The following is a 15,845-nucleotide window of genomic DNA, read 5'->3' on the forward strand; positions in this document are numbered from 1 at the left end:
GGATATATCAGTTTTTAGTGTGGTATTTTATTTTCTCTTTCATTTTATTAAAAATTAATAGAGATGTAAGCGCTGTTGAGAGGATTTAAAACCCTTCAGATGTACGAGATCTCAACTGGGGAGGCCTCTAGAGAAGGATATGGAAGCAGAATGATGAGGAACTCACTTTGCAGGGTGACTGATTGCTCTCTCTCTCTCTCTCTCTCTCTCTCTCTCTCTCTCTCTCTCTCTGTTGTTTTTCAGTTAGAACAAAACTAGCCAGTTGAGAACTCTCAGAGACACTATCAAAAGGATAGGTTTTAAGAGATAATGATGGAGACTGAAGGCTCACTAGAGGTCCAGACCCAGGATCATGGAGTAGGAAAGTGTGAGACCGAGGTGGCAGAAACATGAATTCCATGTATAAATTGGACAATCATCACATAGCGAAGGAAGACTGATTTTGAGAGGCCTTAAATATCAAATAAAAATTTGAAATAAAAGTAACAGTTGGAGGGGCAGGTGAGCTGGCTCAGCAGGTAGAAGCGCTAGCTAGCCACCAAGCCTGATGACTCGAGTTCAATCCCAAGGGCCCATGTGTAGGAAGGGCAGAATCAGCTCTTCTAATTTGCCCCCTGAACACCACACATGTGCTGTGACATATGTATATTCACACACACAGAATAGATGTTTAAAAGTACCACCGGAAACCTGCAGATTCACACATGGAGGTTTAAGTTAGTGATAGCTGACAGGCATTGAGTGCCTTGGTTCTGTGCCTACGTGGCATCACACTCAAAAGTGCAGCAGCTGCTTTGAGAGGCTTTAAGCTGAGCACTCTGAGAGTCTCTCCTACACTCCACTAACTAACTAACTCCGGAGTGAGTAAGTCATTTCACCACGGCACCTGACTTCCTTGTCTCTAAGGGCGGAGCTCACGATATCTACTCCTAACTCGTTTTCTGATTTCTATGGATACATGTGCCATCTTATTTACTTATTGGGGTGAAAAGGCATTTTTATGAGAATTGGGGGATGGAGCTTTATGTTAACTTATTTATGCTTCTCTTAGTTTTGACCTTTTATGATTTTTAAGTTTTTATTTATGTGTATGTGTTTTTGTGGACATATGCCATGTGTACGCAGGTGTCAACGGAGGCCAGAAGAGATCATAGAACACATCCTTAAACACTCAGTCATCTCTCCAGGTCCACAAATGGTGTTTTTATAACATGCCACCAACATTTTTGAGTGACTTACTTTTGAAACTATGCCATGTTAGGGCTGGACGATGGCTCAGTAGTCAAGAGTGCATGCTCCTCTTGCAAAGGGTCCAGTTGTGGTTCCAGCACCCACATCAACACACATGTGCTTGTGACTACAGCCCCAGGGCGTCCAACACCACTTGCCTCCCTGGGCACACATGCTCATGGTGCAAATAAACTCACACAAAGACATACACACATATAAAATTTTTAAAAAGTAACAAATTATTAGCATTAGCCTCTTATTATCTGGTTAAACTGAATTATTTTCTTTCAATTATTTATTCTCTTGGTTTGGTTCCTATTTCGTGCTCTTCTCACTATTTGAATGTCCGTTACCTAAGAATATTAATTAATTCATGATTATGATGGTTTAAAATAGTTTCTACTTTTGTTTAACGCGTTTGAATTGGGTCTTTAAAAACCAGTTTTAAAAATTGCACTTCAAATTTCTCAGTTTTGTTTCTAATAGAGATCTCTGCTCCCTCCTCAACCTCCAGGGGAAAGAGACCTTTTCCCTCTGTCTGCTTCTAGACAGAGACAGATCTGGTTGGTGGAATTCTGAACTCTTGTCCTCTCTGGATCCAGTCTGTAGGAGGTGCGGTCTCTGAACTTTCTGCCTAAGCACGAGAGTGGCTTGGATAAGCCTTCTGCCAGGACTGGAGGTTAGGATTAATCCCTGGGGGGCTGGGGAGATGACTCACCAGTTAGGAGCACTTGCTGGCCTTGTGTAGGAACCAACACCCATAAGGTGGCTCACAACCATCTTTATCCCAGGATGACAGGAAGGTGGCACATCCCAGCCCTGATGTCAGCAGTCCCACGAGTGCAGTCCCTGAGCTCTCTTCTCTTTTGAACCCACCCTATACTTAGCACGAGAGGGGCACAGCTAACAAAGGCTTTCCGCATCCTTCTGCCTTGTTTGGTTTTTGTTGGAAAGGTTTTTCTCACGGAAGACAATAAATATGCAGCCATATAAAGCCTACCTGTTCTTTATAGCTCATTTTAAAAATGTTTCTCATGCAATTTCATTTTAAAATAATGTAGATCTGACATAATCTAAGGATGTGTGTCAGGACCACATCTAATGACTTGTGTCCCTTTGTCTGTGATATTTAGGATAAACTGAATTTTTGGTGTGTGTGGGTTGGTGTGTGTATGCATGTGTGTTATAGGCACATGCTTGGGTGTGCACATGTATGCATGTGGAGATCAGAGACGACACTGGGTGGCTTGCTTGATCCTTCAATCACTCTCCATCTTAGTTTTTGAGAGCGTCCTTCCCTGAACGTGAAGCCCATCAATTCAGCTGTGCTGCCCGACCACGCACCCCAGGATCCACCCATCTCTACCTCCCCAGGTGCGGGGCTCACGGACTCATGCAGCATGCCCAGCTTCGGCATGGGTGCTGGGATCTGAACTTAGGGCTCTAAGCATGTATTTCATCCACTGAGCAACTCAGCCCCAGGTAAGCTGATCTTCACATTATTGCTGGCAATGGACCTTTGAAATACATGTGGTTCTGTCTGAGGGAGGTGCTCATGAGGCCTCAGTGACACCGGAGAAACTATGGGCAGTTGAACTATATGGCTGCTGGGGGAGTGAGGGCACTGGTCTATTGTCCCACACCCATGCGCATACAGGCAACACTAAATGAATTCAGTGGGTTATTTAAAAAGGAAGAGAAGGCCATGGCATTGGGAAGGAGACACTGTGTGGGTAATCTGGGTGAGTTAGAGTGGTGGGTATGATCAAAACACATTGGACATGTATGAGATTCTCAAAGAATGAATAAAACTGTATTAAAATGGCTCAGTTGATTTTAGTAACATTCAAAGGTTTTCTGTTTTACTTGTTAGACTAAATATAGGGTTAGAATAAATTAGTAAAAGCAAGCTAATGTTTACATTTCCCATTTGTACTTTATTTATATTCTCTTTTTCATAGATGCTTGTTTAAAAGATTTAAAAATCATTTTGCACTCTGGTAAGGACAATAGTAAGTATGTCTTTTAAGTGTTAAAAATAAAATAAGCTAGAGGAGTAATCAACAATACTTCTAAATGTTTGGTAAATATGGAAATCATAAAGAGAAAATTAAAATTATTTTATTTTATTATACTTAATTTTATGTATCATCTACTAAAACCATTTAATTTCTTTTTGGTAAATTCAGCTTTGCAGACACTTAGTTTGAATTTTTATGGCTAGTTCTTCTGCATGAGGCTTTCCCTTGTCATGAATTTCTCATTTTGACCTGTTTGGTTCAAGACCACAGTACACACGGAAACTACACATGCGGTGCTTTTAAAGCAGGGATCTTTAAACATGTTTTCCGTGGCTTTGTTGAGAACCAGGAAGCAGCCTGGTGTTCCTCCTTGCATGTCTCAGGCTCACAGCGTCCCCATCTCTTTTCTCCCACCAAACTCTACAGGGTCTACTCTGTTGTCTTCTGGTATTCGTTGATGAAATGAGAAAACGGAGCCTTGTTTACTTCCTGTCTCAACACAGTCAGTGTTTTCTCTTTGCGTGTAGGTAAATAGCTCTCTTCATGAAGTATTCAAAAGGCTTCCAAGGAGTTTTCAAAATATGGACCTCTCTTTATTAACTTTGACTGAAGCAGAAAGGCTATTTTAATTTTCATTTGAGATACTTGTAGGGTCAAGAAAGCTTTCTGGAGATAATTCTGATTATTGCTTTCATTCCAATCATGGTTTATTCTTCCCCTAGAGAGTCCGTATTCATCACTGTCTTACACTGCCTTCATCTCTTTGTCTTCCTCTGCAGTCTGAGGCCTTTATTCAAGTGTGTTGTAGACATCACAGTTACATATTTACATTGGGCCAATTCCTCTCCTTAAGGAAAGCAGTCGTTACGTAGAACCCCCAGATCTAGGATGCAAAGATTCCTGCAGGCTAGCGTTTCAGGGAAGTCATGGTCCTTTGGAAGCTCCACGGAAACCCATCAGGTGGGTGTTAGAGGCAGCTGATCTTGATTTTGACCCTGTCATTCTCTGATGGTAAGGAAAGGTTGGTGTTTTCCAAACTCTACAAGCCTTCCGCTAAGTGCAGGTCTCTGGCCCAGCCCCTTCCCCAATCCTCCTCTCCTTCCAGTCATGCAGGGGAGGGGAAATGCACACATCCTGAATGCTCAGCTGGCTTGCATCAAGGCTCCGCCATTGCTACTGTGTTGGGTCCTGATCATACCAGGAGGGTAACGATGCTTCCTGAATCATACAGCAGTCTATAAAACAGAGGGTCTGAGAATGCACGGTTCTTCCTGCCTGTGTCAGTCCTCTCCGAGGGCCGCAGCACTAGCAAGGTGCTGCCAGAGTAGTTTGCCTTGGTCTCTTACTAGCAGGACAGTTGTCCCAGCAAACTGATCACCTACCCAGGCACACGCAACACGCTTCGCTTCTGCAAGTAAGTGCACAGTGGCATCAGCTCAATAACCCAAACTGGGGTGACAAGTGTCCACTCAGAGAGTGACTTGCCTTCAGGAGTCAATGACTCTTAGCCAGAATCAGCAGGAGGTTAAGGCTCTCATTGCCTAGAGTGCTTTGTGTGTGAGAGAAGGGTAGGGAGGGAGAAGGAGGAGAAGGAGGGAGAGAAAGAGAGAGAGAGAGTCAGACAAGAGACTGACTGGCTGGAGGGAGTTAACTAGTGTGTGAGCTACTTTTATGACAGGAAGTTGAACCATACCGCCCCTTATAAAATTCATGATAAAAAAGTCACAGTTGGGGACATATTCCTCATGATCGCTAAGGAACAGGAGTTTGAGAGACGGCTCATTCAGTAAAGTGCCCGCCGTACAGATGTGAGGACTGACTTTGATCCCCAGGACCCGCGCTAACAGTTGCTTATGGGTTCCGGGGAGATAGTTCTGTGGGTAAACTGATTGCCACCCAAAACGGAAGATCAAGGTTAGGATTCCCAGCATCCATGTAAATGTCAGGTAGCCACGGGTGCCCTCCTATAACCCTGCTGCGTGGGAGGCAGAGACAGATGGTCCTTGGGATAAGATGGCTAACTAGGCTAGCCGGATTAGTGAGTTCTGGGTTCAAGAAAAATCAAGGTGAATGCTTGACATCAACCTCAGACAAAAATGCGTGTGTGCACACACACAAGCCCACACACACACTTGAACATGCACACAGACCACACACACATACACACAAAAGAAACAAAAAGCTGAGTATAGTGGTACATGCTTACAATCTCATCATTCTGAATCCAGAGACAGGTGGATCCTGGTTTGCTGCCTACTGAGCACGTTCCAGGTCAACAAGAGATACTGTCTCCAAACCCAAGGAGAAAGAACCTGAGGAATAACACCCAGGGTTGACCTCTGGCCTCCATATGCACTAGTATATATACCCACACACATGTGCATCCCCCCAAAATACACTCACACATTAAAAAAAATGATAGAGGAGGTAGGGGAAGATGACTGATCTCTCACCATCAGCGTACAAGGATAAGAGAGAGTGGAAATTCTATTGCTTCTCAATGAAATCAAAACAGCAGAGGGACAGTCCCTTAGAAACGTGCCCTCCTCTACCACTACTGGCAGGATGGCCTTCCAGTTCTAGATGAGACAGGAATGAGCTGGTGGTCATCCTAGTGTGTTTTCATGATGGTCCTGGAGACATGTGGCTTCCAAGTAATCTGTACTGAGACATTACCTCGTATCTATCCAGCTGACTGACAGTTGTAGCTGGAAGTTTTCTCTGGTCCACCTGGCCCGGTGGCCCCACAGCCACTTATAAAATAACCATTCAGAGACTTATAGAAGAAGCAAGATGTGAAAATACCAGTAAGCCATGGCCACATGGCAACTCATAGATAAATAGAAATGGGTTAAGTTATAAGAGCTAGCTAGTGAGAAGCCTGAGCCGTAGGCCAAGAGGAGAGAGATGGCTCAGCAGTTAAGAGCACTGTCTGATGTTCCAGAGGAACGGGGTTCAATTCCCAAGTCATCTGGAGTCCGATCATGTCAGGATAAAAATAAATAAATAGGAAGAAGGGACCTGGTGACCCCTCTCTCCTCTCCTTTCTCCTTTCACCATCTCTCTTGGATTTTCCCTCCTGGCTCTACCCTGCCCTGCCATAGGTCAATACAGCTTTATATATCAACCAATCAGGCAACACATATTCACAGAGTACAGAAAGATATCCCACAGCAGACAGTTAGCAATCAGTTCTAGGGCTTGAACTGAGGTGACCCAACCGTGAAGGCTCTCTTCCAAAGTTTCCCTGTCACTGGAAGAATTTAGGGTCTATGTTGTAAAGCCTAATTAACATTAACACAGTTTTTCTGCTCATATTGTGGTGGTGGGTTCCAAGGGTTCCCCCGCCCATCTCTGTGTACATGCTTAGCACCCAACATTATCATTCAGAGAACATTGTATTGCCTTTCTCATCTCCTACAGCAATTAGTAGCTGGACTCAAAGTCTGGGGTGAAGTGGAATGGATTGCTGAATGCTAGGAAATGGTCCCTGGAAGCTACACACAGGAACTGGGTGAGAAGGAGCAGGACTTGGAAAGGTAAGGTGACTGAAGTGAAGGTTAACTTGTCCAATGCTGACCCTTCCAATCTAGTCCTGCAAAAAAAGAGACCGACCTCCATAAGGTTCCATGGAAACAAGCTAGTTTTCTTGCTTATGTCTAGTGGGCATAAAGCAAGGCTCGGATCAGTTACTAAGTCACTGAAAGTGGGTAGAGGGAAGAGCTGCTGTTTCCTCCACCAATGCTGTGGTGTTGCAGCTCTCCCACTCTCTCTCCCCACCAATGACGCTGCTGCTTCGATGGCAAACAGGACCAGTCACCTTTTGATGACAGAGAAAAGGCTGGTGCTGTCAGGTCGGGGATGGAACATAAAGATATGTCACACCATCTTGCTGTGTGCCTTGGTCTCAGTTCATCCACATGGAGGAGATGGCACTTCCCTCTAGTCACCTGTCCTCCTAGGTCTGACTGGTGGTTCTTCTAGCCCTCCAAGAACTGCTCCAGAATTAATGAGCACATCTCCTATTGCTCCAGGATCTGGGTACTCTCTGCAATGCCCACTGGACAGAGCATGAGTACTCCTTGCCCCTGCATCCTGGCTACACAATAAGATCCTTACAGATAAGATCATGATTCTAAAAGAAGATGCAGCCAGTGACTTACTATAAGAATTAGTCAGCGCCTGATTCCTCCATGACTACTACTCTGCCATAAATCTGCAGATATTTACACCGAGGAAAGCCTGGCTGCCCTTCAGGCAATGGGGGCCGGGGCACACCGTATACTTCAGCCATCCTGAGCAGCAGACTTGAGTCTCTGTTGTGTTTGACTTAGCCAAGAGGCTCTGGATGAGAACTAGTCACATTGTGCCTGTGGGCTGCACAGTACCTCTGATTGCAACCATGTGCCCAGTCTCTGACAATGGCATCTGCATTTGTTCCTCATTTGCTCTACAGTTCCCCGAGGGAGCTGGAGCCCTGCCCTGAACCATAGCTTGCTTGGTTGGGCCCTGACAACCTGCCCATTGCCATCTGCTGGCTAAAATCCTCTTTAAACCTGAATGGGGGCACCCATGGAATCAGGAGGCTGCCACCTGGCCCAGAGCACAGCTGCTGCCTAGATGTTGCTGTGGGGCCTCCATTTGCCTGTCTGGACCAATCAGGTCAGATGAGTGGAAGGGACAGGACCTTGGCCTCAGCAGGAACCCTGCAGCCAGGTGAGCCCCTCCATTCTAGCTGCATGTATTGACAGTCTATGAGTTTACTTTTCTTGTGGAAATTCTCCCCCAGGCTGCAGTATCTGCACAGACAGTTCTTGTCACCAAGACCAGTCTCTAGACTCCCTACCAACACCGGCTTGGTTGTTCATGCCACAATAAAAATGTGGCTCTGGAACTCAAGCACTGTTTAAGGACACAGATGGCATAATTTTACATCTGACAAAAGGCAAAAGCAAACTAACCACAGACTCTAACTCTAACATAGCTTTGAAGGCCAAGTCTCTAAAATATTCAAAGACAAACACGAACTTTACTACAGATACTAGTGTATTTTACTGTGATGCAAGGGTGGGACATCTAAGTGTGAGCAACCCAAAGACCTGCACATGCTACTCTGCAGCAGTCCACTGGGATCACACTTCCCACACTCATATTGGCCCAGCCCCTGTCTGTCATCAATGAGATGACCAACCACTGTGCTGCTTCGTGTAGGGTTAAGGGACACGCCCAAGAGTTGTGGCATGAATGAACGAATGACCAAATCAAACAGTAAGGTCAGTGATGCATAAATATGGTCATCAAAACTTGCTCAGAGATTCTAAAACTCAGGAGGAGGGAGAATGGGTGCAGAGTGTCCATTTGTCAAGGTGAAGGGCTGCAGATGGGTTACTCAGCAACGCGAATTTACTCAACATACTGGACTATACATTCAGAAACAGTTGGGGGGGGGCTGGAGAGATGGCTCAGAGGTTAAGAGCACTGACTGCTCTTCCAGAGGTCCTGAGTTCAATTCCCAGCAACCACATGGTGGCTCACAACCATCTGTAATGAGATCTGGTGCCCTCTTTTGGCCTGCAGTCATACATGCTGTATACATAATAAATAAATAAATAAATCTTTAAAAAAAAATGTTGACTTAAAAAAAAAGAAAGGAACAGTTGGGCTTCCTGTGGACCAGGACTTGGCCTTGTTCACTGTGTTGCCCTGGGCACTAGGCTCTAAACCAATATTTGATAATGCACTGGAACACTGGAACACTGAATGCTGAATGAATTTTGCTCAGTTGTAAGCTCATGACCGATAGTCTGTGGCACAGAGTTGCTTACTTAACTGTCCCTCTATTTTGGGATATTATAAACTGTACTTGTAATTGAATGGTATAATTAATCCTCTTAGGTATCTCTTAGCTGCTTCTTCTGAGTTCTGTCATGGTGGCAGCTTTTTAACCACACCTCCTTCCTTTTCCCCTTCCTCTTATAGTTGGCATCTCAGGTATGCTCGTAGAGAGGCTCAACTTCAAACCACAAATGCTGCCATTTCTGTCTGCCCTTCCCACTGTGGTGTCCCCTCAAAGCAGGGTGTTCCTCCTGCAGCTGTTTCCTCTTCCAGAGCACCGCACTGTTATTTTTACCCATCTCAATCCCAGCAATCTCCAAGTCTTACCAACACCCCTCAGCTTCACCATGTACTGCTCTAGTCAGTCTGCAGGACCTCTCACCACAGCTGACATTTCCCAGCATCCCCTGTGCTGCTCATATTACATGGTCCCTCATCATTCTGTAGTGTCTGCCATTCTCTGGGGCACAACCCAGCTTAGCCACAGCTTCCCAGAGCACAGAAACTAATTTGATTTCATTTTGTTTCAAAGTCCTATATCATCCTGGCCACAAAATTATATGTATTTATTTTTATATTATATATAAAATCAATTTACTACCTCCTCAAAGAACCTTAGAGTTAAAATAGCATTTTCATAAACTATTTTAATCATCCCCTACATACTTTTTGCACATTATCTGCATATACTCTTTCACATGTTTCTTAACTTTCTATGTGAAACTCTTGATCAGTCATCATTTAATAGCATCTTTACCATTTTGTTATTTGGTTTTGATTTTGGGTTGTCTTATTACGTTAAATACATGTGTTTTTTTAAAGAAGCAATTCCTTCAGCAATTATTATAAAATCTCAAGGTAGAATCCTATTTATACTGTTTTTATACTTTGATCCAAGGAGAAGGAGGAGCACTAGGAAATTCACAAAGGAACCTTTCGTTTTTCCAAACAGTTCTGTGAGTAGAAATATTATTACAAAACAGACCAAGAGGGCTGCTAGGAAAGCAGAAGAGAACCACCACAGACATAAAAAGATGCCGCATGTGACCTGAGGAAGGTCGCAGAGGACGCAGAAAAGATGTGGGAATGATTCAGGAAGACGCGCTGGCTGTTCTAGGCTGACTGCTCCTGCGGAGACAGCAAAGGATTGTGCAGGGAATGATCTTCAAAGAACAACGAAGCTGACTCGGTCAGCCACTCCATTTTGCTTTTTAACTGCAATACCTGCCTCCTCACTGTCAGGTCCTTTTCTTAACTTCCTCCACGGTTTTGGTCTCAGGATCCCGCCCTACACCAACACCTCCAGAGAGTGCCCACTCACCTTCTTCCTCGAAAAGAAGACCCATGTGGGCATGCGCTTCTGCTTCTTTCTTCCCACCGTCAGCTTTGATCCGCTGAGCAACATTAAAACACCGTCCATAGAAGTGATTTCTCACCCACTTGTCCTCAGAATTATCAAAGTAACAGGCCAGAGCGTACAAGTTGTTATACACTTCTTCATAGTATCCTTTACAAAGAGGAAAAAACATACTGTGCATCAGAAGCTCAGCTTAGGACACACATGATACTGCAAATCACTGCTGTATTTGTCTTTAAGACATGGTCAACTGTCTTGAAAATTAAATCTAATACAAACATCATTTATTTCAATTATTAAAGTAATCACATTAGTCAAGGGGATGTGTATATGAGACAAGCAGCAGGTGTCTTTCCAAAAATGCTGAAACCCTAGAAACTGAGACATATTTGGTTGAAATAGGACTTATTTATATAACAGAACTGGACAGTATCTGTTAGGAATGTGTTCCTCTTGGAAGAGGATAGTGGTGTCAGTGGTCTCATATAGATAAATGGGGAGATCAAAGGGAAGGGAAGGGGAGGGAAGGGGAGGGGAGAGACTATTCCATATCCCAGTGATGGGTCTAAAGGCATGCATCACTAAGCCTGGTGAAATCAATGTTTCTAAACATAGGCAATGTTTCTAAACATGGGCAAAATAAAAGCAAACGCAAAAGGGAAAAAGGAAATGGAAAGCCCAATATATTTTTACCCCAAAGGGGATAATGCTGCTGATTTGTACAAGAGACTCAGGTGAGGATGACAGGTGGTGATATATTGTGTACCCTAATAAAATCTGCCTGCAGATCAGACGGCAGAGCCAGCCACTAGATTAGACATAGAGGTCAGGCAGTGGTGGCACACATCTTTAATCCTAGCACTCGGGAGGCAGAGATCCGTCTGGATCTCTATGAGTTCAAGGCCACCCTGGACTACACAAGATTGACTCAGTCTATGAGAGAAACAGAGCCAGGCAGTGGTGGCACACACCTTCAATCCCAGTATTTGGTAGTCACACACCCTTAATCCCAGCACTTGAGATCTCATGCCTTTGCTTGGGAAGCACACATGCCTTTAACCCCAGGAAGTGATGGTTGGGTGACAACAGGTATATAAGGCATGAGGAGACAGGAACTAAAGGCTTTTCAGACTGAGGCATCCTAGAGGTGAGACGTGGCAGTAACTTGTTTCCTTGTCTATCTGATCTTTCAGCATTTACACCAATATCCAGCCTTGGATTTTTTTTTTTTTTATTGAAAGACCATTTTAGCAATTCATGTTATAATGATACACATGCTTCTCCCATTTTCTCCCAATGTTTCTAGAAATATAAGTTTGCAACAGCTCTAAAAAAGTAGACTTCTATACTTCTGCTTTGGGGTATTTTTCTTTATTGAAAATGTATACACACTAGCCATTCCTTTTCCTCAAATTTCTGGTAATTTGTTACATACAGCTTTGTATTTTTCTTTTTCCTAAAGTGATATCTGTATTTATAAGTGTGTGGCCGTGTGTGTGTGTGTGTGTGTGTGTGTGTGTGTGTGTGTGTGTGATCTGTTCCATGAATGCTGTTGCAATAGTGAACTTGAGCAAAGATATTTGTGTGTTAAAAAACTGTGCCTTGATTCTGTAACTCTAATGGCCCACACTAGCCTCAAACATGTGACAATCTCCCTGCCTCTGTGTAACCAAGAACTGACACCATAGGAGCGAGCCAGCCACTGCAGCCAGGACTAAATTACCTTTAAACATCAGTCACTGTGCACAGAGTGCTCCAGCACCAGCTGCTCATCACCACAGGAGAGCCAGCTCCTAAAATGACCCAAGTCACTGCAATATTTCAAAAGCATTTCTTTGTGTGTATGAGAATAGAGAGTGGTGTGTGTGTGTGTGTGTGTATGAGTGGAGGGTCTGGTATATGTGTGTGGGCACATGTGGGAGTTTGAATGTCATTGGCCCCATAATCTCATAGGGAGTGGCACTATTGGGAGGTGGGGCTTGTTGGAGTGGGTGTGGCCTTATTAGAGGAAATATGTCATTGTGGGGATGGACTTTGAGGGTTCTTATGCTCAAGATCCCACCCAGTGAGTCAATTGACTTCCTGTTGTCTGCAAGATGTAGGACTCTCATATTTCTCCAGTTCCATGTCTGCCTGCATGCTGCAATACTCCCTGCCATGATAATAATAAACTACACCTCTGAAACTGTAAGCAAGCCCCTCAATTAAATGTTTCCCTTATAAAAGTTGCCGTGGTTGTGATGTCTTTTCATAGCAATAGAAGGTGGCCTCAGGGCAAGATCCTACCCTGCTAACTTTTCAACTTGTGAGAAAGAACTAAAGAAAAGCTAGAGCCAGGTGTGGTGGGGCATGCCTTTAATCCCAGCATTGGGAAGGCAGAGGCTGGCAGATCTCTGAGTTTGAGGCCAGCCTGGTCTACAGATCCAGTTTCAGGACAGCCAAGCTTAGGCAGTGAAGGCCAGAAAGCTGGTGAAGATGTAATTAGACAAGGGTGCCCATGTTCCAGTCCCATAAGCAGCAGGTCTTGGCAGCTTCAGTCACACAGCTCTGGCTTTGGAGTTAAGGACAGAAGAAAGGAGTTATGGAATAAAGCCATTGAGGCCAGGCATGTGTCAGGGGTGTCCCTGAATGGAGGCCTAAGAGAAGCCATTGTGTAAAGTTGAAGCCTGGATTACCTTGGAGACCCCAAGATGTTAGAGATGACAGAGTCATGGGATACCTGCTGATGAGAGCTGCTAACAGGGAGTGGAACCAGCCCAAGACAAAGAAGTGTATTGCAGTCAACAAAGTTGAACAGAGTTAAGAGATTGCATGAATCTCAGAAGAGACTTTGAACTTTGGACTTTTAAACATTGTTGAGATTGTGATACACTATGGGGACTTTTGAAGTTGGACTAAATGCATTTTGCATTATGATATTGTTACAAGCTTATGCAGGCCAGGGAGTGAATGTGGTAGTTTGAATGTAATTGGCCCCCATAATCTCATAGGGAGTGGCACTATTAGTGGCCTTGTTAGAGGAAGTGTGTCATTATGGGAGTAGGCTTTGAGATTTCTTATGCTCAAGATATCACCCAGTGAATCAGTTGACTTCCTCTTGCCTGCAAGATGTAGCCAGCACTATGTCTGCTTGCATGCCATCATGTTCCCTGTCGTGATGATAATGGGCTAACCTCTGAACTGTAAGTGAGCCATTCCAATGAAGTGTTTTCTTTATAACAGCTGCATGGTCACGGTAACTTCACAGCAATACAAGAAGCCCTAACTAAAATGTGCAGGTGTGCATCCATGTGCATGCTTGCAGAGGCCACAGGGCCTGTCTCCCCCGGTTGCTTGCTGTCTTATTTCCTTGAGGTGGGTCTCTCACTGAACCTGCCTACGCTATCCTGTTTTATTTGAGTAGGCTGGCTAGCCATCCACAGCGATCCTCTTGTCTCTGCTCCCACAGAGTGCTGGGGTTACAGGCACATGCTGCCACACACAGTGTCATCTGTGGCAGGGAGTGTCATATATGGCAGGGTTTCTATTGACGTGATAAAACACTGTGACCAAAGCAGCTGGAGGAGAAAAGTGTTTATTCCGCTCACACTTCCACATCACTATTATCATCAAAGGAAGTCAGGACAGAAACTAAAACAGGGCAGGAACCAGGAGACAGGAACTAATGCAGAGGCCATGGAGGGGAGCTGCTTACTGGCTTGTTCCCCATGACTTGCTCAGCCTGCTTTCTTATAGAACCCAGGACCACCAGCCCAGGGATGGCACCACCCACAATGGGATGGGCCCTCCCTCATCAATCACTAATTAGGAAAATGCCCTCCAGCTGGATCTCATGGAGGCATTTTCTCAATTAAGGTTCCTTTCTTTGAGATGACTCTAGTTTGTGTATCAGGTTGACATAAGAGCAGTCAGCACACCTGGCTTTTCCTCGGGTGCTGGGGTCTGACTCAGATCTTTACACTTACACAGTGGGCACTGTCCATGGAGTCCCTCAAAAGACACTTCTGAATCCTATACCTTCTTCGCAGAAACTTCCTACAAGTGCATTTCTTACCTAGTGTGAATAGACCATTAAAGTGTATTTTATCACATTTCATACTCACTGATTACAGTTTCTGTTTACAGCTGCCAGTAGGTAAGATACTCAACTTTCTATGTTAACAAATATATATGTAAACATTTTCTTCTGTTTAATAAATTAAACTATAATTTAAAATATTCTCATCATTATGTATACAGAGTATTTTAAAGTGTAAAAAGCTTAATTATGGAAGCTCCCAGGATTTCATAATTAAAGACTGCCTATCAGTTGAACTGTTTTTCTGTAACTACATCTGTATTCTTCACATTCTAAGTAGCCTGTTCTCCTCAAGTGAACTGCCAACAGCCATCATCAGAAGATGAAAGTCCATCACGGGTTTGTTATTTAGTCAGATGCTATGGCTGCTATTTTAAAAGGGAGATTTTAAAAATCTTTAAAAAAGTGAAGTAAATTAAAAAAAATACTCTTGCTAATTTTCCCTACTGGTGAAATAACACAGTACACAAAGCATACACGATGCTCTGATAAGTACTACAAAGTATGCTTAAGCCCAGGATTAATTAACCCAGAGTCTCCCAAACTTCCTTTATTGGACATTGTTTTCCTCCCTTTTCTGCTTTCATGAAACTTACATCATGTGAAAGTCCACTTGGGTGAAACAGATTTTGGGTGTATTGAACAAATGTTGCCAAGAGGCAAAGAAGCTACTCAACCCTTGGCCAAAATTTACAAGTCACATGTAAGGCACTTTGAATTATCTGTCTTCAGTTTGCAGTTGTCATCGACACTTCCTCCTCAGCTTCATGGGGCTCGGGGCACTAAGAACAACGGTACAGGTGTCACAGAGAGGATTCACACTGGAGAACGTGAGGTTTGTGTCAGAGATGGGCACTTTAACAGGGGACGACCACCCAGAAAGGAACGACAGATTGCTTTAAAACAGCTTTTCTATAAAGCAGCAAGTGGTGTTTGCTGATTTAAAAAAAACTAAGGTTACTGATGTGCACATCTGCAGAGGCTGAACGGCCACAGATGACACTTCCTGCCACAGATGACACTTCCTGCCACAGATGACACTGTTCCTGCCACAGATGACACTTCCTGCCACAGATGACACTTCCTGCCACAGATGACACTGTTCCTGCCACAGATGACACTGTTCCTGCCACAGATGACACTTCCTGCCACAGATGACACTTCCTGCCACAGATGACACTGTTCCTGCCACAGATGACACTGTTCCTGCCACAGATGACACTTCCTGCCACAGGTGAGGGAGAACTGCCACAGATGACACTTCCTGCCACAGATGACACTTCCTGCCACAGGTGACACTTCCTGCCACAGATGACACTTCCTG

General features: G+C 44.2%; 1 protein-coding gene across 1 annotated transcript in view; it reads right to left on the reverse strand.

The window, feature by feature from the left end:
• Window positions 1-15,845, reverse strand: part of Ttc29 (tetratricopeptide repeat domain 29) — a 200,009-nt gene that overhangs the window by 147,053 nt on the left and 37,111 nt on the right. Inside the window, exon 6 of the mRNA XM_028892914.2 lies at window positions 10,408-10,593. Coding sequence (XP_028748747.1) covers window positions 10,408-10,593 — 186 coding nt within the window. The remainder of the gene's footprint in view (window positions 1-10,407; window positions 10,594-15,845) is intronic.

Source organism: Peromyscus leucopus, chromosome 5 (assembly GCF_004664715.2).
Source record: "Peromyscus leucopus breed LL Stock chromosome 5, UCI_PerLeu_2.1, whole genome shotgun sequence".
NCBI lineage: Eukaryota > Metazoa > Chordata > Mammalia > Rodentia > Cricetidae > Peromyscus > Peromyscus leucopus.